Source organism: Stegodyphus dumicola, chromosome 6 (assembly GCF_044657685.1).
Source record: "Stegodyphus dumicola isolate Sdum_Otavi_A_Nest chromosome 6, ASM4465768v1".
Taxonomy (NCBI): domain Eukaryota; kingdom Metazoa; phylum Arthropoda; class Arachnida; order Araneae; family Eresidae; genus Stegodyphus; species Stegodyphus dumicola.
The window spans coordinates 46,112,146-46,137,233 of record NC_140773.1 but is presented as its reverse complement, the minus strand read 5'-3'; the positions used below and the strand labels follow the sequence as shown (position 1 = coordinate 46,137,233).

At 35.4% G+C, this 25,088-nt stretch overlaps 1 protein-coding gene across 1 annotated transcript in view; it reads right to left on the bottom strand.

Moving 5' to 3' along the window:
- LOC118183538 (venom factor-like) overlaps nt 1–25,088 on the bottom strand; it is a 337,533-nt gene that overhangs the window by 301,216 nt on the left and 11,229 nt on the right. Inside the window, exon 2 of the mRNA XM_085818275.1 lies at nt 12,311–12,471. Within this exon, the coding sequence (XP_085674401.1) occupies nt 12,311–12,471 (161 nt within the window). The remainder of the gene's footprint in view (nt 1–12,310; nt 12,472–25,088) is intronic.

Genomic DNA, 25,088 nt, shown 5'->3' with positions numbered 1-25,088 from the left:
TCTTAGTTTCACAGCAAGTTGTCGGTGTTATTGGTAAAGCACGAAGTACATGCCTTTCTGTTCATAGTTGAAATTAATAAAGGGTTATTTTTACCCTTCTTCTGTGCTGGTATATTTCACGCCTGTGCGAGAAATCGCCAGGTTCATTAATAGGATCTAGATTAGTTTATGAGTCCAAAGAGTGTTAGATCCTATAATTTAAAATAGAACTGAAAACTTCCAAATAGCAGAAATGGGAATAATTCCTGAAATCATTGACGACTGAAAATAATTCCTTATTAGATTTTAACAGAAAACTTACTAAAAGGTAGATGCTAATCCTTCCACTCAACGGCTCACCGAAAATCATTTATTCTGATGATGATAAAGTAGACTGGCTTGCTGATGAGCTGGAAAACATCATCCACACAAACCCCTGGCCATATGACTATAATATTATCACTAAAGTCAATAGAAAAATGAACAACTTTATACAACTTAGACCATGTGACCCCCCCTTCGACTGCCACTTCCTCGCAAATTGTGAGCATCAACAAAACAGTCAAAAATAGAAAAGCTGCCTAACATTATGGAATCAGTAACAAGGCTGCGAAGCATTCTGCTCCTAATGCCATCACCAATATTTAAAGAAACATAAATTTCTGCTTGTAGCTCAATTACTTCCCTCAAAGCTAGAAAGCTATATACTATATATATAAAAACTATACAATGCACGATATTTATTTTTCCCTAGCTCAATAAAATCATACTTTCCAGCAGAAGTATAGGCTCACGAGCTTATACAGCGCCCTTTCTAAGATCGCTAAAGGTCATCCTGCGTCATCTACACCACCACTACAATATTACTAAGAACTTTCCTCTTGAATGATTTGGATTCAGAATAAGTCATAGAATTCCACACCAAGGCCTGTGATAAACACAGCAACAGAGCAGTTCATTTGCAAATTACTCACTGGTGTTGTCTTTTTAGACATCGTTAAAGCTTTTCAGAGGGTGCAGTACAGTAGCTTTCTGTATAAGTTCGCCCAACTCACGCTGTCTTGAAATGTTTTTATTTTAAATAAACCAGTTATTATAATTTCGGTCTTTACTATTACTTCTCCTTTCCGTATTTCTCACCAGAATGCAAATGAGTAGTCAGTATATATTCTTGGATTTTAAGACAGAGTGTGTTTCTGAATACGGGCTATGTGTTAAGTTTGCTGCCACCTCTGGTAAATGTAATTGTTCCGCGTTTCGTTCTATCGCTGCTGGCACTTTGATTTTAACACTCCGGTAAAATAGTGAATCAACTTCCAAAAATATTTATTTAAGCAATCGTCGTCTGCTGTTCAACGTTTCACTTAAATCTGACTGAATTCACCATGAGTTGTGGCTTTCATTGTAGAACAAGACAGGGCGTTTCTATTCTAAACTCTGTTTAAATAAAAAAGTTTTTTAACCTTTTGACGACTTTCTCATCGCTTCATGCTTCAGACATAGCGATAGTTCGCTTCATGCCTGTTAGGGTTATTGGACTACGTAGCCTTAACAGATCATGTACAACCCTACAGCCTGATTATATCATCGAAATCATCAGTTCATTCCTCAACAGCTACAAGTTCTATGCTCGAATATGATCGCAACTTTCCACAATTTGCAACATCAAGCTGGAATTTCCAATGGCAGCGTGTTGTGCTCCATTCTCTTTAGTATCTATACTCATGACATCCTACATGAACACAAAATTCAATTTGCAGTGTTTGGGGATGTACCGCTGTACTCATACAAACTATGAATATAAAAACAGTACGTCAAAATGTTCAATTTACCTGGACCTCCATGAACATTGAAACTTAGAATGGCTATCTTCGTAAACACGCAAATGTCTTTTGCCATTATCTTCCGAAAAGGAAATTCAAATAAACATGTGTCTAAACCCAACCTATTTGACCAATTGCCTCGGAAAGCAAGACTACGAACCTTGAAGTCACCTTAGATTCCAACCTTACCTTCAACCACCATCATAAGGTCGCTATAATGGTTTTCGCACTGCATCGTGCCGAATGATGGCATGACAGGAGTGCTATAAAGTTTGAGTAGGTGACAAGTTCCACATAATGTTTTGGAACCTGTGTACGAATTCTGAAGGCTCAACGCTGCTTTGCGTAGATGGAACAAGGACTTCTCTAGAAAGACGTATAGTGGAAACGTATACCAACTCATTTATAGAATACTTTAGTTCAGATATGAAGGCTGGTCGTATTCATAACAGGACTAATGGCAGTGAATCAGTACATTGGTTTCTAATATGGTATCTAGGTGCCTGTTTCAAGAAGCGATGGAAACGCTTAAGCAAACCATTGCTGGCTGGATTATATGAAGTTGTTGGTATGTGCTTTATGACCAAAAAGGCTGACAGCAAGTAAAACAGAGATGAATGGAACTGCCTACCCTGGTCCGTTATTATTGTAGAGTCCGTTATTACTGCATGAAAAACGAAATATCCAGCCCGAGATGAATGTGCGAACAACAGTTTCTGAAAATATTCCCTTGATAGCAAATGCTTCAGGTCGTCAGGTGAATCAATCAATACATGTAAGTAGGTATTAAAATTCTTGAGAGGAAGGTAATATCCCGACCAATTTTAAATGGATGTGGTCAAATCTTGCGGTTGGTAAGGCGAATTGTTGACGTGGACTGTGCTTATGTCTAGCAATTTTGCATTGTTGACAGTCCAACATCTTGTATAAGGCGTTTTGTAGCAGGGAAATCCTGATGGAAATGATTATATAGAGATCTGAAGATTATCTGTCTCAGACTAGCTGGTACGTATGGGTTAACTCTGTTATTACTTTTGTCACAAAAAATTTCCAGCGTAATTGGGGGTTTAAGTCACTTAAACTATAAAGAGATTAAGCTATAAAGAGACTCATAATTATTTTGTTCCTGTTTTACAATCTCTGAAAAATCTACCGAGTCCCCTGCACCAATCCGAGACAGTGCATCAGCGACTACATTAGCCGCCTCAGAAACGTACTGATGTTCTGTGCTGTACTGAGCTATAAAATCTAAATACATACGCTATCGAGAGAGGAGACATGGAATGAGACTTGAATTAAACATTAAACACACGGGTTAAATATTTTTTGATCAGTGTAGCTAATAAAATTTTGTCCTTTTAAGTTATGCTTAAAGTATTTTACAGCACAGTAATTGACTAATGGCTGTCTTTCAAAAGTACTATAATTTTTCTTTGCTGGCGAAAGTCTTTTGGGAAAAAATGCCAATGGTGGAGTGCTTTGCGCTCGGATGGTATTTAAAACCGCTCGAGTGACATCAACTGAGTCGACGGGCGTGAGAGTTAGTTGCTCACCCGGGTCGTGAAACCCGTTGAGTTTCAGAACACTCAGTATCAGTATTACACTTAAAAATAGTAATCGCTTGTCGTTCCATTGGACAGGACTTGACTCCCTGGGACAATTTTCCAGTAATATTTAAGGGATTTAATGTCTGCCTTCTAGAGGCCTCCGAAATTTTCAGCTCTAGAAGGCGAAAAGTAATAATGAACAGTCTCTGAATTCATATATTATGACAAAAGGTTATTTGCCTGATTTACCAGCTTAAGCATTGTTCCTATTACGTTTTTCGCATTGTCTGTGTGCACCTTACTACACTACATTCTTCTTAACATAAACAGCTTGAGTGTATCTACGAAAGCTGCTGAAGTAAAACCTGTGACTAATTCCGAACGTATGGCCTTGGTTATAAAGCAGAATGGATAGTTTTTAATTATTCCTTATCATTTGGTAATATTCCAACTACCCTTTGGTAATTTACCCATTAACAGTTGTATTGATTTAGAGATAGTTTTAAAGCAAATTACACACTTTTGCACTCCATTTCTGCACAAATTTCTGCCTTTCACTACCTAAAACCTAAAAAGCATTAGGTCCTGTTTGTAAATCTTTTACATTATAATATTTAACTATGATTTTAGTTAATTTATGACTGGATGGTAGATGAATTAGTATTTTTAGCATAACTTACATTACGCTGTGTAAGTTTTCCACCTACTCTTAACAATCTATCTTCATCAATGAATGGATGAAAATTACTTACCTTTTGAAATTCCTTCCCTTGTTTTTACGAATACAAATTATTTCACAAAGAATTAATTGCTTCTATATTAGTTTGATTCATATTTTCTCAGATTTACCATTTCTGTTGATAAGCGTTCTGTTCGCCTTTCCTTTTTCCCCATTTCTCTGTAAATAACGCTGAAACTAAATGATTTTATATACGAGTGAACATCATTGAATATTTTAAGTACACTAGAAGAGCATTTTTGGATCACAGTATCTGGAACATCTATATCAGAATATTTTTGCATACTAAGGAACTCAAGTACACAAACCAAAGATTATAGTGAAAGGTTTGTCAGGTTCTACTCCCCGCGAAACCAAATCTGCATGATTACTTTCCGATGTACCTTGTCTCCACTGCTACATGTCCGACATCTCTTGAATGGTTTTCTTCTCTATTGGCCATTAAATTTTTTAACTGCTCAGTATCCTTGTTCAAACACCATAAAACGATCATGGGATCATTCTAATAACGTCGAATTTTAATGCTCCTTGCGCTATATATCATTGGGAGAACCATTACATAGTGTGTCAGTACAGTGACTTATTTTATGGGTCAAACCCTGGACCTGCTTTCAGTCAGCTTTATCTTCATTTTTCCATTCGCATTGACATATTGGCATATATTACTGCCTATTAAACCAATTTAAAGCTGTTTGCTAATCTATGCAACTCAATATTTACTGCATCTTCTCTTATGACTCTTTATGTTATTTATTGTATGTAAAGACTTCATAAATCATTGCCACACATTTTCAGTTTCTTCTGGTACAACGACATTCCAATCTATCTTCAGTTGCCACCACGTTTGCATAAGCACATTCTCTTTTGATATAATAGGACCTAGAAATCACAGTGAGTCAAAGAAATGCGCGATCGTTGACAATACAGTTCTCTTAATGTCCCCAATTACATCCTCATGTTTCATCTTAAATGTAAAATAGTGATCCTTGGGATTCCAAAAGACTCCTAATGTTTTGGTGTCTTTAGTTGTTAAAAATGTGTAATTTGACTCTCTACTGTTGTTAAACTCATTATTATTGAAAATAGATTAAAAAACACTTACCTCCTTTTTCTATTTAAAAGTCTTTAAATAGAAAAAGGTAGCATACGCGTTGTGAAGGCATATGCTACCTTTTTTCAAAATTACAGTTAATTGATATTGTACTCCTTTAGCCCAAATTATCGTGACAGATCCTGATTAAATGCTGTCCATGTATATATCAGACATTATTATCGAAGCAGCTAATAAAAATTTCTTGAACTCATCTATGTCTAATTTTCATAGCATATGCATTGCTAAGTATGCTCCGCATACGTCATAGTCGCTAATTCAAAGACTTTGTAAGGTATATTTTAATTTTATAACGGTTATTTTAATTATGATAACCTTTCCTATCAGTTCTTGTTTCTACTTACAATTTCCTACCAGAATGAGTTTTTAGAATCCCTTTGAATACAAATGAGTTCGAAGAAGTACGTAAGGAAGATTCATCTTACTTCATGAGAGAGAGAGAATTCTGATTAGCGCCTGTTTGCCTTCGAGCTACGTCTCTCTTGAAGCTGTTACGCTCGGCCCTATATTACGTACCTTTCGATATTCGCCGGCTAATTTAAATTAAGGGCCAACTACCTTAGATACTTGTTGTTTAGCTTTGGCTAAGTCTCTCCTAGTTCAGTAATAGTTTAGTTTTTATTTCTTATTCTGAGTTTAAGCCTGAGTGGAGGCTTTATTCGACTGTTATCTTACTTTGAGTGAAATAAAAGAAGTTTAACCCTTCTGAGTCTACATCTTCAATTATTTGAACTCAGCGATAAGTCTCTAAGCTGTTCAGTAGGTTCCTCAATGTTCATTTGAGTAGAAAAAGAGTGGAGAACCCTACAACATTTGCTGGTTCATCAATTTTTTTCTATCCAATTTTTTCTCTGTTCTGGAGTTATCCAGATCACGCGGAAGACTTTTTTACATCGACAGTAAATGTAAAGCTATGGTTCCTAAACCTAATCAATAAGGCAACATTGAGTCGCATATCCGTTATATAGTAGTAAGTTTAACGAGTTTCCTTTCGTTGTAGGATATTATGTGATAAATACATCCTAAGTTTAGTGAAATTTCTTTCAGGTTTATACACACCTAATTTGGATAAAAAGTATGAACAACTCTCATTTTCTTTTTCCATTACATGGGTCACATTTGCTCATACTCTGCTAAAAACTCTATGTATAAGTTTAAATAACCAGGATCTAAACAGAATTTTTTTGCACTAAGGCTGTTACTTTTTTAAACATATGTCCTTTCATTCTTATAGGCATGAGGAATATTCCTTTAAAGGCATAGTTACAACATATCTATCCGATTTATCCCTTTTATAAATTTCCTGAAAATCCTCATATATTATGGTTTCATTATTTTTCATGTTCTTCTTTTCGGCAGCTTCTACCTCCCAAAACTTTCTCATTGCTTCATTAACTCACAATGTACACAATTTCGTTTTTCTGATGTAGTCTTCCTGACACAATAAACACATATACATAGATTTTCAAAAGAAAACTCGAGTTTTCATAGTGAATCTGTCTCGGTTTTAATATTTCAAAGAAATCCTCTGGTCCTTAAATGCCCTTTGCAAGTTCTGGTACATTAAAAGTTTCATCAGTTAATTTTATGTTACAAAAGTCGTGAACTGATACTAAAGTATCAATTTTCCTTGAATTATTCAAATCTTGCGCTATTTTTGGTATTACTGAAAAGTCCAAACTTCTCATATAACTTCTATTTTTACTGCTAACTCATGCTGAGACTCTCATTGGAATTATAAATAAAAAATTATTTAACCCAGAAATTAAGATGTATACTTTATGTGCCTTCACTGGGAATCTACTCGCACATTCTCTGATGATTCTGAAACAAGAAGTTCTGCCCATGCCTAGCATTGTTTTAACTGTATGTAACTTTCCCATAAAATCATTAATAAAGCATATCGCGGTACTTTAGTGAACCAATACAAACAGACCATTACCACTCTTCGACCAAAAGTCTGGGCCCAGAAGGAGATGTGCACTGGAACTTCTCGCTGATGTTTCGTTTTAAATTTTTCATACTCAGATTCTAAAGTTTCGATGATGATGATGATTTATTTCTCAACGGAAAATGGAGATTCTCGTGGTATCTTTTCCCACACACAGAACATATTTTCCTACTACAAATTTTAACAAAATGAGTGGTGCTACTACAAATTTTAACTCAAGGAGATACTACATTGGTTATCATTAATTAAGGAAACATAAAAAAATGACGATTACTCAAAATGTTACATGTAGAATTTAATGCAACTGACTCACAATATGCAACACACTATAAGGTATCAAATAACGTGAAAAGAAATTGCCAGACAATCATGGAGTTATAGAAATTAGCATATGTATGAAATGAACAAGTCGGATGTGTCAGTTTGGTATAGTAACAATACGTTCAGTATGGATTATGATCTGCCCTATGAGCAATACAGCACATTCAGAAATGAGCGATGCTGTCAATAATGCAGTCTATCAGTTCTGTAGAAAGTGAGAGCCATTCTTATTCCAAAGCAATTGCAATCGTAGCTAGGGTCTGAATAGGAGTATTAAAAGCATCTATACGTCTTCCTAAAGCTTACCAAACATGCTTGAGAGGATTCAGGTCGTATGATCGAGCTGGCCACTCCATGCGCTGAGTTGTTTGCTACTGAAGATAATCATCCACGATGTGAGCCCTGTTCGGTCTATAGTTGCCTTACAGCAGGAAATTATCACCTACTTCCCCGGCATAAGGGGGCACATACGCATCAGGAATTTCATCTCTGTAGGACTGAGCATTCATGGTTCTACGTGGAAAGAATGGAAGTCTGTGCGTCCACTCAAAGAGATACTACTCCAAAAACAGACCACTGCCTCCTACGTATGCACCTCTTTCGCGTATGTTTGATGGCTGATAAAGGGTTCTAAGTTCTCTTCAAGTCAAATAACGCCTTCCATCCATGTGGATGCTAATTCTGGACTCATCCATAAAGGAAACAGCCCGTATTGATTAGTATTAATAGTTATCCAGTGGACATATTGACGTGCCTACCTCAACGTTCCCTTCTATGACATGATGTAAGGGGCATGTAAATGGACGGCCGCCTCGCGCCTTCGTGAAGCCTTCTACTTACGATTAACGTTGACACCAACCTTCCAGTGCCTGAGCTAGTGAGGATCTGAGTTAAATCTGAGTTGAAGTTCTATTCCTTCGTGAGCATAACAACAAACATCGGTTATCAGCACTTGTCGTAGAGGTTGGCCTTCCTTGGCTGAACCTCTTGGATGCCGAGTTTGAAGTAAGAAATTGTCACCAAAGTCTATGAACCACAGAAGGACTCACGTTCAGCCACCTGGCAATGCAGACACGTTGCATCGGATAGTAATCCTTCAGATCTGATTTCAAGTGGAAACGAACCTGACAAACTTTTCATTGTAATCTGAGGTTTTGCATACCTCGGTTCTTTAATACTCAAGAATACTCTAACATAGATATTCCGGATGCCGTGATCCAAAAAGACTTTTCTAGTCAACGTAAAACTGAATAATGCTGATTCTTGCTTAAAATTATTTAGTATTATTAGTAATATATTTTATCTAATTTTACTGCTACAAGTAATAGTTATTCTTAAATTGTTCAAGTTTCAAGCTTTATTTATAAATTTTGAGGAATTTTCAAAAAAGGCAAAGGTTAACAGGAACATAGGAAATTAAAAAATTGGAGACCATATTAATTAAATTAATACAGAAGCAATCATTTCTGAGTGAAATCTGTTGCATTCGTAAAAACGGGGTTGTAAGTTCAAATAGTTAAGTAATTTGCATCTATTCACTGATGAAGATGGATTGCTGAAAGTACGCGGAAGACTTAAACAACGTGATAGAAGTTATGTTAAAAACCTCCCAATTCTTCTACCATTCAATCATAAGCTAACGAAAATTATAGTTGAATATTAGCATGTAAAATATTTACATAGTGAATTGTTTTGAATAATGGATCCCTTCGACTATGCCAGTCCGACAATTTTATAAAGATACGAGCTGCTTTATGAAAATTTAGCCTTTTTATAAGAGCGCCGAACCTTTATTTCATCCTCTGCTTAGGGAATTATTCAGTAATTTAAAAAGAAAATCGTACCTGCATAAAGGTATGCGCACCTTTATGGAAAACGCCTGTTTCGCATAAGGATGCCCACTGTCAGTTTCCAAGCGAGAAAGTAACCTTCAGTTTGTGTACGTCGTGTTATTCCACGGCACCGTTATGAAGATTTATGCCTTTCTGGAACAGCAGTCGACTTGCATAAAGGTGTGGCACTGTCAGGCCTCCCATTTTGAACTTGTTTGGCGACTTCAATTTAAAATTTTCACGATAAAATTTTCACGATATTTCCCATGTTTCCTTATATAAAGAGCTGTGATTTTGACAATTCGATAATAATTTCTGAATTATAACATCAACCGCGATCACATTAAGCGATGTTTACTGTAACATGCTTGTCGAATTTTAGGTATCGCAGAGATTATGTTCAACATGCTTAAAAGCCTCTGTAGGATTTAAATATCTTCCTACGTACTCCTCAATTTACTTTATTCTTGATATCGCTGATAATATTTTTATAAATTATTAACATTAATATAAAGTGTAAAATTCTGTAAGCCTGATAAACAGTTTTTGTATACACATGTATTATTTACATAAATAATTTATTAAATTAACACATAGTCGTTATTTAAATCATTTAAAATCAAAGAAAATATGTAAATGAAATCTTTCATTAAAATTAACGGCTACGTAATTGTAACTCATTTGGATAGCTCATTGCAACCGGGGGTATTTCTTTAATCAGAAAATTCGTTATTTTCCCTCCCCCATATATTTCGAGATAACATTTGATTGCATCTCCATCAATTTTTGCTCTGATTTGCATTTCAGTTTTGTCAACTTTGATTTAACCTATATTTAAAAAGAGCTTCAAGTAATCCTTTTATGGTATTTTTATTATAAAATCTCTATTCTTCCTTTTCCTGTAATTACTTTCTTTTTCTACAGCTATTTCATACTGGAAATTAACCAAACCGTTCTCAATCAGTTCACTTTCTACGATATTCACTTATTTTTCTACATCCACTGTACGGATACCTAGATTTTGCGTAGAGCAATTTAAACAACATCTTTGCTAATTTTTTTCCATGATACCATGCTCATTATACTCTTCCAGTGTTTTGTGAGACAACAACATTTCTTTTCAACGAAGTCCTCGCCCACACGTTGAAGTTATTTCAGTGAGGTACTAATTCTTTGCAAAGATAAACAAATATCGCAACTTTCCTTTTTTTTTTATTCTTTCAATTTCCCAAAAATTGAGTGATGCAATAGAGTCCTTGTTTCAGGAAATATAGTTCTTAGATAATAAATACTTGAATTTAGCATTCGAACTTTGATCCATGTGTTAAATCACAATTGTTCGGATTAATAGATATATCGCACTTGTATTTTTGCCCAAGTCTCGTATGATCAGGATGACCTGCAGCATTGAGCAATAAATTAATTTTAAAAGAAAGGTATTTTAAGGTTGTAGGCAAGTACATCTGAAATAAAACAATTTAAGAGCAAGTCGTCAAATAAAACAGCTATCATCCAATTCTTGGAATAACGCCTGAAGTAATACGAAAATTTATCCTTCTCAGTACTTTTAAAAGCTATGGTTTTTTTTTTTTTTTTTTTTTTTTTTTTTTTTTTTTTTTCTTCTTCTGTGAACGGTAAATAAAAAATAGTTTTCTTTTAAAACCAGTATAATATGCTTGCAAGAAGAAGCATAATCTTATCTTTAAGATTCGATGCACTTTGTAGACATAAGCGAATTTTCTCATTCTCTTCCAGGGCAGTCCGGATGCATCTACATTAAATATAATTTCTACAAAATAAACTTCATCTTTTATTATTTCTTTTTAGAACTAGACTCTTCTCTTGTTACACACACATTATGTAAATTTTATCAACTAAATTCAATAAAACTAACTTTAATAGCGTTAAATGTTTTCTTGCCGTGTTTACAATCTCGTCAATTTTTTAAATTATCAGATAGACTGCTTGCGTTTATTTGCTTTGTTAGTAAATTCCTAAGATTATTCCTATTAATGTGATGATCTATTCACATAATTGACAGCATTTCCATATCATGAATCAGGCCTTTTCTTTATTTTGTCAAAATTGAACATCATAATAAATGCCCACTGTATGCTTAATTACTTCCTTTATTCTAGACTTATATTTTATTGTCATTTAAGTAGTTGAATATGACAGCTTTCTTAGATAGCTACTTCCCTGAATTTTTTCCATTCATTTTTATAATCTTTATTTTAAAACTTAAATTTATGTATTTTATCATATTTTTTATTACGATAGAATTTTCATAAATATTATTTTGTTTATTAGTCATCAAGATGAAATATAACCAAGACTTACGCATTCTATAATGACTCAGAAAATACTAGAGGAACACAGAATAAAAAAATAGGAATCTTCGGTCCTTAGCAGCTGCTAATGAACTTCGTTTAACACTTTTTTGTCACTACGCCTACAAAATTCACTGCTATGTTAATTCTTTTTCCTTATTTGCTTATTGTGGTAAGCAGTTGAGTACTCTAAAATTGTAAAATAATTGCATAATGCCTTTCTGCAAATATTTTATCAATTTATATTGCAATATTAATATTAATTTATATTGCAATATTAATATTAATTTATATTGCAATATTATTACTGCAAATATTATTTATTTTTATCACAGCAATCAAATGACAAAAAATAAACAACATCCACAAATATCACTTAGGGCATTTTGTAGGCGAAGCGATGCTTAACAGTGGGGCTACTTTGCGTCTTAAAAAGCTATGCATGTGTGTACATGCTGGCGGCAGACTTGATATTTAGTCTTAGTTTCTGGTCATCGTAAAAGCAAGTCGTCACACGCCGGGCTGTTGAGTGAAGAACTAGCCATATTTATATGTTTATCATGCTAACCAAAGATTGGCGACTGTTCAAAATTCATACACTAAAAGAAAGCATCTCAAAGATACAGAAGAGAGATTTTTCTAATAATTAGTAGTACCACTTATTAATTTTATCTCACCTGGATTAACATCTATCGGTAACTGTGTTATGTTTCTCCTTTTTTCTGGGTGATCTTGGATGTAGAAATTAACCAAAGCTTTCCTTCTGCCATCAATGGCAATTCCTATTATTTGGTCTGAACCCACTCGTAAAGAATTTGGTGCAGTTATGTAAAAAGACCTAAAAATAAACAACAGAATGAGATAAAATATTTAAGAAATCTACCCTCTTTCTTTCACGAAATCCTTCTTTCAACATAAAGAAATATTGTAAAGGTACACAACTTTTTCTGAGAAGCTTTTAATATTTAGTACTTTTTTTCAAAGTACTAAAAATTAAAAAGCACAGCTAGCATAGGCATACGCGTACAGCATACACACACACACACAAATATGTACAGATAAATATATCTTTTGTGCATATATACACTAAACAGGCATTACATTAGGACCACCCTGTTAATAACATATAGGACCAACTTTAGCCTTCAAAACTGCCAGCACCCGACATGGCATTGACTCCACAAGATGCTAATATATAGTTGGAGGCGATATATTAGCACATGCCCGTCGATATGATGGGCCAGAAAACGTGATTCGTCGGACCATGCAACTTTCTTCCATTTTTCTAATGTCCAATTCCTGTGCTTCTTGGCCCATTGCAGACGCAGCTGACGATGGCGTGCCGTCAGTGCAGGGACATGCTTCGGCCTTCGGCTGCGTAGGCACATACGCAGCAATGTACGCTGCACCGTTTATTGAGTTTGTCTGGGTCGCCACTGCTGTAGCTGTGGTGATTTCGGCTATTGCAGCTCTTTGGTCACAGCAAACAATACACAGCAATCTCCGCTCTTCTCTGGAATAAATGCGCTATCGACGACACACTGCTGGTGGGTGACTTGTCGTTTCACGATCCATACACCCTTTCGATATGTGCTCACAACAACTGCACGCGAACAGCCCACTAAACGCGCCGTTTCTGATATTGATGTCCCAGTCGCCGAGCCATAATAATTTGATTTTTATCGAAGTCTGATAAATCAGCTGCTTATCCCATTATCCCATTAAGTCACTAATCGCGCTTTGTTTGGAAAGACAATGCGCTTTATATACTCCAACATCAACCGCGCACGCGCAGTGGTTTTGTTCCTGGATGAACACATTATTATAGATGGAAGGTGGTCATAATGTAATGGCTCTTCGGTATATATATATATATATAAAAGTAGGCAAAAATACAAAAAGTCGTAGGTTAAAAATGCGGTATTTAAATATTGCTTTTTGTGACTGTTTTTTGTTATCAAAGCAAGTCCACGAAATTCTTCGTGACAAGCAGGCAAGATTGCGCCTATAGTTGGCAAAAGGCTTGGACACTAAAGATTAGTGACTTAATGGGAAGTAAAGCGTAAAGGTGACAAACGGCTTTGCTTAGTTCCGCCACTAATTTTGAAGAACAGCACACCGTGGGGATAGGTCCGAGGTTCTCCGACACCTCTTTCCCTACCCTGAACCTCTCAAGAGGACTTTCGGCTTGCCGCATATTTAGAGTGTCCCCATGCCGCACATGAAAACATCTATGCCTTCTCTGGAATTCAAACCTGGGCTCTTCAGTATGGCAGACAGTGTCGCTAACCACTATCCCGGTTGGGCGGCAGATACTTACATGTTATTACAACCACCTTAGTGGAAATCGGCAAATTTTCAGAATGTGCAAACTCTTGCAACTATGCACATAAACATTCTTCAGGCAGATAACGCAGTTTTTCAGAAAAACCAGTGGAACTTGGAAATACATCAAAAGCGTTCTTTTTGTTGTATTCCAAGTTCCACTGGTTTTGATATACATATCGTGACATCATGTTTTGCCTTCAAATCTATTTTAAATTATCGGTTGTGGAATTTTCCAATAATGGAAGAAACTGCTGTAAAAGTTCAGCAAAAATACAATATTTCGAGAAAATTGCTAAAGGAAACAATCATGAGGAGAGTTCGATAAGAAGCCAATGCGCATGGCCAAGTTTGTGCAATTCTCTGATGTATTTTTAAGCGAGAAGAGATCACGATGTATATGGGTAGAAGAACAACGCCAAAAATTTACAGAAAGACTTCGCGAAAATTTCAAGTATTTTGTTTTTTAATGTAACATATAGTTCATATCTAATTATTAAAATTTGTATTTTAAATTGCTAAAATATATTTACTTTTCATGTGTTGATGTCTACCAACTAACAATAAATAACGATAGTTAGAGAATCTTCCTAAAAAAACTCGCGAAAATTGCAAATTTGCACCCGATGAGTAAATTTTACCTTTCCATCTGTAACAAATCGCTAAATTACACGAAGGTGGTTGCGTTAATACGTAAGTACCAAAATGTTTAAATGCTTTTAAAAGCGACGCTGGCTTCGCGTTAAAAATTTCAGTGCTGTTTATTGACTCTTGAAGGTTTTACGAAATATTTAATAATGTGATGATGGCTATCAAATAAGAATTAAATTATTTTAAATATAGAAGATGATAATTGAAGCTCCAGTTATTATAGCATTTCGAAAGTTGTTGAAACTTAAAATACCTCGCTTCATACCGTATTATAACGAAGCATATGAGATAAATGATCACTGCCATATGAGATAAATGATATTATACAAACTGATTGCTGCAGTCAATGAAGAATGCGCGAGAGATGTGTCTATGAGAACCCAGTAGCAAAATTTGGATTTGATAGGTACAACAGGCAGAAGAACGAATCTAGTACTATTACTTGTAACACTGATTGGGTTTCAACACTCACTAAGGCTTTGAAATACATGCACTAAGCCCTAGGTAATAGGAAAACGTAGCATTGTCCCACAAATCATGTTTCCATTTGGTACGAGCTAATTGTTGGTCTTGTAAGTAAAGCAGACTGTATGAAGCTGTGAATCCAGTCTACAACAAGGTATTGTGCATGTTGGTGGTAATCCCAACATGCACATGGGCGTATTCGCCTGGCATGAATTATGTTTACTAGTCAAACTAAGTCAATCTTTAAAGGGAAACTACTATCTTTAGTTGCTTTGTGACCATTTGCAGCCATTTATAGGTTATAGAAACCCAATAGCGATGAAATAATCACAAGCAGGTGCAACGACGAAACTGAAGTTTCGTTTGGCACGAAGAATTAATTACAGAGTTATGTGATGTTCGCGTAAATCATGATATTGGTTAACAAACATACACATTTTATTTATAGTAATATAGCATTTTAAAACAAGTATTTTTAGGCAAACGCCTTCGAATTATTAGACTTAAACCTTCATCACTGCACTTCATGCTTGCGAAAACCAAAACTATTCTGAAGATAGAATACCACAAGCAATAAGCGGGTGTTATCAATTCATAACAGCTGTTAATACGCCATGTGGACGCGCCCAGATCGTTCGCGATTTGTTTGAGGAGCATTTGGGGCAATTCTAAAGGAAGATACGGCCATCTAAGATTGCCAGACATGGTTACGGGATAATTTTTACTTTATATTTTTTATTAACTAATAAATTTAAAAAAAAAAACAGAAGAAGAAATTTAAACAAAACAAGAAATAATTTTCACTATAAGAATATCAGATTAACAAAAGTGAAGAAAATAATCTCATAATTAACTTCGCAATTTTTTACAGATCAGGTCATGCAGTTACTTATCTTTCTTTGTCAATTCTTTTTTAGATTATGCTTTTCCTGAATAATTACCAGTAAAACTTTATAAAAAAATAATTTATTAATGGCTTTTGTAAGTTAACTATGTCAGTTTAAAACTCTATTAAGTGCTATAAGTTGGATTAATTTTCTATATTTAAGTTTCCATTTTACATTTTCAGTAAATATTTATTAGTTAATAAAAAATATGAAACTAAAAATTATCCTTCTTTCTATCTTGCGCTCTCAGTCATTATGCGAGTATCCTTTTACAATCATTAAAACCTGAAAAACGCATGTCTGCGATGCTATCGTCATGCACTGGTTATCGTTATTCTTTACCGCAATATTTTCCATAAAGATGTTTCTAAACTGCGAAGTTTTTGACGACGACGTATTTTCGACGACGATATTTTGTACACAATGTTTTAGAACTGCGATGCTTTATTTTCTCCGACGATGTTTTGTACCACGACGTTTTCGTCTTGCGTTGTTTTCTCCGAAATGTTTTCGTCCGCGATGTTTTTGCTGCAATGTTTTCTGCGAACACCGCCATACATGGAACCTGTAGAGCATATTTAGAACATGATCTACAAAACCGTTCATCTACAAGACTAAATATCTCCGCCTATCAGTTGAGTCTGTGCTAAGTCAATCTGCTGCACTTCATTGAGCTAATGAAGGCCCCATATGATTAGAAAAGATCTGATAATTAAATGACGATAAAATTAAATAACGATAAATAAATATATGATTATTAAATAGCTTATGATACTGGAATCCTCAAAGCGACGCAGTTATTTTAAGCAAAGAATTCAGTTCCGACCTTAACACGCCTGTTTCAAACTTTTCTGGCATAGAAACTGTAAGAATTAGATTGGTTGATACTTAGCACAACAATTGCTTAAGTAACAGAATGCAAGATATTAAATTCACTCATCTCACATTTCATTACTCTTTAATATACCTGAAGTAGGAAAAGGAAAAAGATGCCTTTCATTCCTTCGAAAAGCGAACTAGGGATAAACCATGGAATAAAGTAAATATTCGAACTGCACACTGCAGATATAGCAACTTGAGTTTGATCAATGACACAATGAGCAAACGTAAGCTACGCCCACAATGAAGATGTCACATGTTTAGAAAAATCATTCCGTAGACAATGAATATTCACTATTTTTCCAAAATTATATTTTTTAACAACTATCACAAATGTGTTTAACTATTCATCAGCCTAACGATAAATGATTTTTGCTGAAACTCCTGATTAGTCACTTCTCTGTCTTTTTTTTATGTTAAGATTCAATTTTTTTTTTTTTTTTTTTTTTTTTTTTTTTTTTTTTTTTTTTTGATTCAGATTTTGAATTACTGTTTTCTTCTCACCCAACTGTTCGAAAACTGGTTCAATTTTTACATCTTAAATCCATTCAATAATTTCAGTTTCAGAAAACGAAAATAAGAAAATTTCGAAGGAAGACTTTTCAGTAACTCAGAAGAAATGGTCACTGGATATTCAATAATTACATCTTCTTCGAAAGAATTTTTTTAAATACTTCTGTCCACAATTTTCGCCATGCTTTTTGATAACACTTTATTGCTTTCTCTTCCCAAGTAACCGCAGCTGTGAAAATGGTATTTTTTATATTAAATTGAATTTGGAAAAAATTGATACAGCAGTCGAAGGTCAATAAATTTTGCACAAACGAGTCCCTATATTTAAGTTGTTCAGTAAAATCTTGATCCAGATGGTGAAAAGACCATCAAACGACCATTATATTACGTGGAATATATGTTAAAGTTTACCGATAGCTTAGATGCCGCAAGATGTGCTTTATGTTCGTTCAAAAGCAGAACTTTAGAGCTGCTCAGGAGTCAAAGTTTTAAAAAAAATGATTGTTAATAGCTGAACATAATGCTGGAAAAATGACTCTTCGAATAGTTCATCGGCAATCATCGAAATGTTTGATTGATGTTTATAGATAAAAGGAGATATCATTAAACCTTGTATATTTTTTATATTTCCTAATAATAAATGTTTATCATACACAGATACAGCATCTTTAGAAAACAAAGAAGTCAATCTCACCTTATTTGCAATTTAAAATCTTTTATGCATTTTTCTTCCATCCCTTGTAACGCAGAATTTGGCAACAACGAATGAATAAATGTAAATAAATATTAATTTTATCAGAGTCAGAGAAGTGTTTTTATCATTTTCCTATATTCTATACACCTAAATAAATATTAGTCTTATCGGAGTCAGAGAAGAGTTTTTATCATTTTCCTACATTCTAGGCACCTAACTGATTTACCTGGATGTGATCCAATTCTATTTATGATGTGTAAGAAGGGAAATGTCATTATACGCATGTTATAAATAATTCACCCGTTATTAAATATGTGTTATTGACAGCGTTGTAAGTAGCTACTTGCCCACTGTAAAACCCCGTATTTTTTTCTGACCTCGATTAATTTTATTCATTTGAAAAGTATAAAATTCCGAGTACGCGGGACTAATATACTTCTGAAACGACTAAGTCAACTTTAAAAATTTTAATTTTGTTCTATAGTGCAATATGTCTTTGGTGATATTATATACAATTGGGTTGATAAATTTATTGAAAACTTTGAAAATGCATCAAATCTGTTAAAACTAAATGAACTTTAAAAAAATGTATTTTACTAAAAAATCTTTAACTGGAAAAGCTTAAAACATAAAAAAACTTAAAATAAACTGAATAAAGACAACTTTACATCCGTTACGCCTAATTCTACTATGGCGGACGACGATGAAAGTAAAGAAACTGAAGCTGATGCAACAACCGCGGCTGTCACCAGGGTAAGCATTGAAGTTTCTTTCTTCCTGGAAATCAGACCGGAAAATATGGTTCTTCTAACTAGAAGCACAATTTAGATATGCTAAAATAGCTATTGACCAAACAGAGTAATGTGATAAGTTCCAACGAACCCGATATTTTGTCAAAAGTATCCGATATTTTGCTTAGTCTGCCAACAAGACGGCAAATATCAGGCGTTTAAGGGCAGATTAACTTTATTATATGCAGATTTGGTGATAGAAAACCCAGAAAATATTGAGTGAACTAGAACTTGGTGATAAAAAATACTTAGCTGCTGTGTGAAATGCGTAATTCGGCAGGCGACAAAGTATCAGATACCTTCCTAAAGAGATAGCGGCTCCAACGTCTACCAGTTAATACGTGCAGCATTATATCTGTTACTGGCGAAAATTTATCGAAGGTGGCAATGATGGCTGATAAGATTTGGAAATTAAATCCTACGACCCCCCCCCAAGTACCTGCTACTTCGTCCATAAATGTAAACACAGGACTGACTGAAAGCTTCCGAAAACAGCTTACAAGTTTCTACTTTATCTAGACAACAGCGAAGTCGTCCCAATCATCGTTCCTTATCCAAATCAAGAGATAAAAGTTATATTTGTTACAAGTCCAGTGATACCTGTTACTATTACAAAAAATTCAGCGACAAGTCATTTAAGAGTAAACACCGTGCATCTTCTCATCAGGATCACGGACAAGAACCTGCGAAATATGGACCCCTGTCTCTCATTAACAATAGAGAGACAAGGGGGGAGATGAGACGTCTTTTCGTTGGCGACAAAGAATCGGCCACCTGGTTTAAAATGTATACAAGGGCAGAACTGTTGGCTGCAAATGGCACGGAAATCAAAACATATGGCCGAAATCTACTCAAGCTTGATCTTGGACTCAGACGATTGTTCAACTGGCCCTTTGTAATTGTGGAAGCGAACAGGTCCATCCGTTTTTGCTAAAGCTAGGAGGTTATCAGCCGATAAACTGAAAGCAGCTAAAAAGGATTTGAATTTATCCAAATGGATGTATGCAGACCATCTAAGAGCAACTGGAGAACCCACTACATCTTACTAAGAAGAAATCAAATGATTGGAGACCTTACGAGGACTCCCGAGCGTTAAACAACGTTATGATTCTGGAGAGATACTGTCTTCCATTTTTAACAGACTGCAGTTGCATTTTTTAGCGGGAACAACATTATTCTCATCCATATACCTCATCACAATGTACCACCAATTTCTGATTCGCGAAGAAGATATACCAAGAACAGCAATTCTCAGACTTTTCGGTTTATTTGAGTTCTCATTCATGACATTCGGCTTATACAATGCGGTCCAAACTTTCCAGCGTTTCATGAATAAGGTATTGAAAAGACTAGAATTCGTATTTTGCTATTTGGATGACATCCGCATAGCCTCTCTCGATGAAGAAACTCATCGGCAGCATGTGCAAGCAGTTTGTGAGAGACTAAACAATATGATCTGTGCATTAATGCGGAAAAGTATAAATTCGGTCAAACTGCTAACCAGAGAACAGGGGCTCCATTACCTAGCTGACATGATGTCTGCAATTTGGTCAAATTAAACTTGCACTCATGAGATACGAAGTTTCAGATGAAGGACTTAAACCTCTTTCTACGAATGTTAATGCAATCAGTAATTTCTCGGAAATAAAGTCATTCACTAGTTTAAGACGATTTTTAGGTGAATTTTTTATGATTGGTGAATTGATGGTGAATTTTTATCACAGATTCCTACCAAATTGTGCGAAACTGCAGCAACGTTTAATAGCATTGCTCAGTGGTATCAAAGGGAAATGCAGAAAACAAATAACCTGGACGGAAGAAACCAGGAACGCCTTTCGAGCTTTAAAAGATGTTCTTAGTCATACCATCAGTTTAACTCACCCATCCGAAAAGGCCAAAATATCATTAACAACTGATGCCCCCGATACTGTCATTGGATCTCTTTTACATTAGATTGCGGACAATGAAAAACAACCCTTAGGTGTTTCAGGTGATTGAAGGTTAAAGCCTTAGGTTTCTTCTCCCGAGCTTTGACACCAACACAGCGAAAATATAGTGCCTATGACAGAGAACTATTAGCCATTTATACAGCAATGAAACATTTTAAATACGTCTTAAACGGTCGATCTCTTACAATAAATACTGATACTAAACTAATAGCATTTGCTTTCCAAAAAGATTTCGAAAAAGCCTCCCCAAGTAAAGCTAGTCAGCTTTCATACACTGGCAAATTCTCAACTAATATTCATCCAAGGAGATTAAAATACCGTTGATAATATACTCCCCCATATATACACCATTTCTGTGCCATCTACAATAGACTTGCAAATTATATAGCAGAGTCAAAAAGGTGAGTATTTGGAGATATTGAGAAGCAACCCAAACAAATCTTACAAATCCCTACACCGGACAGCGATAAGAAAATCTATCGCAATATTTATACAAATTATAATCGTCCGTACATACTTGCAGAATTTCGGCAGAAAATGTTTTCATAAATTCATAACTTATCTCACCCTAGAATAAGATCTACAATAAAGTTGGTAACGAAACGTTTCATATGGCCTACATGAAAAAAAGGCCGTCAACTATGGACTACAGCATGTTTACCATGCCAAATATACAGGGGTTGGGCAAAAATATGGAAACACCTTTAAAAAAATATGTTTCTTTGCTTAATATGGTGTAGGAAACCCGTTGGCATCCAAAACAGCTTGCAGTCTTCTCGGAATGGATAAATACAGTTCCTGTATGTTTGCCAAGGGAATATCATACCATTCTTCCTGCAAAACGGTGGCAAGTTCAGATAACGATGTTGGCGGTGGATAACGAGAACGCACTTTCCGTTCCAATGTAGACCACAAAGGTTCGATAATATTCAGGTCTGGTGACTGTGGTGGCCAGGGGAGAGGGGACAACTCATCCTCGTGCTCAGAAAACCAGTCCTAGACAATGTGAGCTGTGTGAACAGGGGCTTTGTCGTCTTGGAAGACATCATCACCATCGGAGAACAAAGTTTGTACCATGGGATGAACTTGATCGGCCAAAATGTTCACATGAGTCTTGGCAGTCATGTGCCCTGACACAGTTATCATGGGGCTAGCAGAGAACCACGATATGGCTGCCCAAACCATAACAGAACCCCCGCCATGTTTCACTCTTGGCAACAAGCAGTTTGTATTATAGGCTTGAGATGGCGTTCTCCAGACGTAAACTCGGCCAGAAGTGGGAAACAATGTGAAAGAAGACTCGTCAGACCATATTACTCGCTTCCACTGCTCTATAGTCCAGGCTTTATGACTTAAACACCACCTTTTCCTGTTACGGGCATTAGCATCACTGATGAGTGGCTTCTCAATTGCAACACGGCCAGCGATTCCCTGTTTATGAAGCTCCCTTCTAATTGTTTTGGTACTCGCAGGGTTCGGTAACACAACATTCATTTCAGCAGTAACTTTTGCAGTTGTGGTCTTCTTATTTTTCGTCACAATTGCCTTTAATGATCGTCTGTCACGATCGCTCAGGACACACTTTCGTCCGAGCTGTGATTTAGCAGATGATGTTTTTCCGCTTTTCAAATATGCGGAATAAATCTTCGATACAGTACCTCTTGAAACATTAAACACCTCGCCTACCTTGCTTACGGAAGCAGCTACCATAAGTGCTCAACAATTTACCCACATTCGAAGTCTGTTAACTCTGACATAATGCAATGCCAACCTCACATAACAGTACTCCGACAACAACTGAACTGTTTAGCACATTTATGAAGTTGTATAGGTGGCGTCAGTAGTCAAAAACGCCAGCGCCATCTACATATTTCATTAAAATCAATCTTTCTTTTCAAACATGCGTTTCACAAGGTGTTTCCATATTTTTGTCCATCCACTGTATATAGTCCATAAATATACACAGTCAGCTTTTGGAAAATTCAAAGTACCTCCACACAGATTCCAGTATTTAAACATAGGTTTGGTTGGTCCGTTACCTATTTGCAAACGATTAAAATATCTTCTAAATAACAAGGATCGTTATACACGATGGATTGGAGCGTTGCCATTAAAAGATCAATCTGCAGAATTAGTCACTACAGCTTTGGTTTAAAACTGGTAAATTGGTTTTCAAGCGTTGGAAAGATACCCATAAAGTTTGCTCTTTCGGACATTCATATCTTTAAAGCTCATTTCAGCAGTGTAAAGGAACAGAGGAAGGCAATCCACATTCCACAAATTTTCTTTCCAAACCTCTCACAGAACAATGCTTAATCATTAATAAATAATTGTTGCTAATTTTATATAAATAAGATATTAATAATACAGGATGTTTATAAAGTCCTGGACCCATTTTGATGTTTAATAACGCATAAAATAATAAATATAGATTAAAATTAATAACATAAATGGTTAGATAGACTCAAAATGTTTCATGACCCTTGTCAATGAACTTCCACGTGTGCCCCCTTCGTCGCACGGAGAATATCAAGTCGATATTCAATTTCACGCCAGGTACCGGCAAGCATGTCGGCATCCTCAGAGGCTATTGTGGTTGTAATTCTGACTTTTAGATCGTCAATGTTCGAGACACTCTCCTCCTGTAAACGTTGTCCTTTACAAGTCTTCAAAGAAAAAAGTCCAGCGGCGTGATATCATGTGATGTGGGTGGGCAAGGAATTGGACCGCCTCGCCCAATCCATCTTCCCGTAAAATAGTCATTCAAAGAACTACGAACGATGGTACCCCAATGAGCTGGTGCACCATCTTGTTGCAAAAAGACATGTGGCTGAAGCTCTTCTAGTTGTGGAAATACGAAGTTTCCCAACATGTCTAAGTATACGACTGATGAGACCGTCTGTTTTGTAAAAACGAAAGGTCTAATGACTCGGTCGTGCATTAGTCCATACCACACATTAACCTTTGGGGAATCCCTTTGTGCCTCACGGTATTCATGGGGGTTTTCAGATCCCCATATGCGCACATTATAGCGATTAACAATGCCAGAAAAACGAAAGGATGCTTCGTCGCAGAACATTATGCACGTCAGAAATACAGTATCATCTTCTATCCTCCTTAGCATATCTGTTGCAAAGGCCATCCTCCTGGGCCTATCGTCCGGTTCCAAAACTTGAACAATTTGAACTTTGTATGCATGCAATTTTAATTTTTTCTTAATTACCTTGTATACCGTCGAAATTGGCATATCCAATTATATTGCCGCTGATCTCACAGATCTTCTAGGATTGTGTAAAAATGTTTCTCTGACACGCTCAACATTAAAATCACTTGTGCAGGAACGTCCGGAACGTTTCTTATCTGCGATACTTCCAGTTTCTAGGAAACTCTTTTTCCACCGCAAGATGCTGCTTTTGGATGGAGGATCTTTTTGGTAAATTTCTCTGTGTTTGCATTATGGATTTCGTTTCTATGAACCACCATAAAATCTGTGCTTTCTCTTGTGGTGCATGCATTCTCCTTAATATCCGGTCGAATAAAACATCACATACAAAAATACTAGAACAAACGCATCAAAAGCAAGCATGACATTGCAATAGTTGCCAAAAACAAAAGAGAGAAAAATTCAATTAATAAGCAGACGATGTTTAGAAAAGTACAGATATTTAGACTGGAAAATGAAATTATCTGAAATTAAACACACACTCAGACGATATTTACAAAAGTAAAGATATTCAAACCTGAAACGGAATATATAAAAGTTATTCCATCAATAAATGCAATAAGTTTGTTTACATTTTCATTATTTTATGAGTTATTAAACATCAAAATGGGTTCGGGACTTTATAAACACCCTGTATTATACTCATTTATTATTAAAAACTTCCTTCCTTGGTAATAAAATTTGTTTAAAGACGAAGTATAGAAGAAACCAAAAGAGTGTCAACAAAATTTCTTTAAGAAGTGTCCTATTAAGAAATCAAAAATACTAAAAAATGCTCTATTATAACTTTCGCAATTTAATAATAATAGGATTCATTTAGTTAAAATTTATGATCTCTAACGCGTTCTTAATTTCACAAAAAGGATAAAAATTATTCTAGTTAACTTTCCTGCGCAGAATTCTACGAGTCAAAAATAAGGAACAGGAAAGTTATGACTATGTATTCCATTATATTATTTTCAATAAAAGTTTACTGCTGTTATAAAATACAATGAAAAGTTACTGCTTTTATATTAATTTTTCTAAAACTGAGCCTCCATAGTAAGGGAGGAAGATCCATTGTACCTGCCTATTTTCT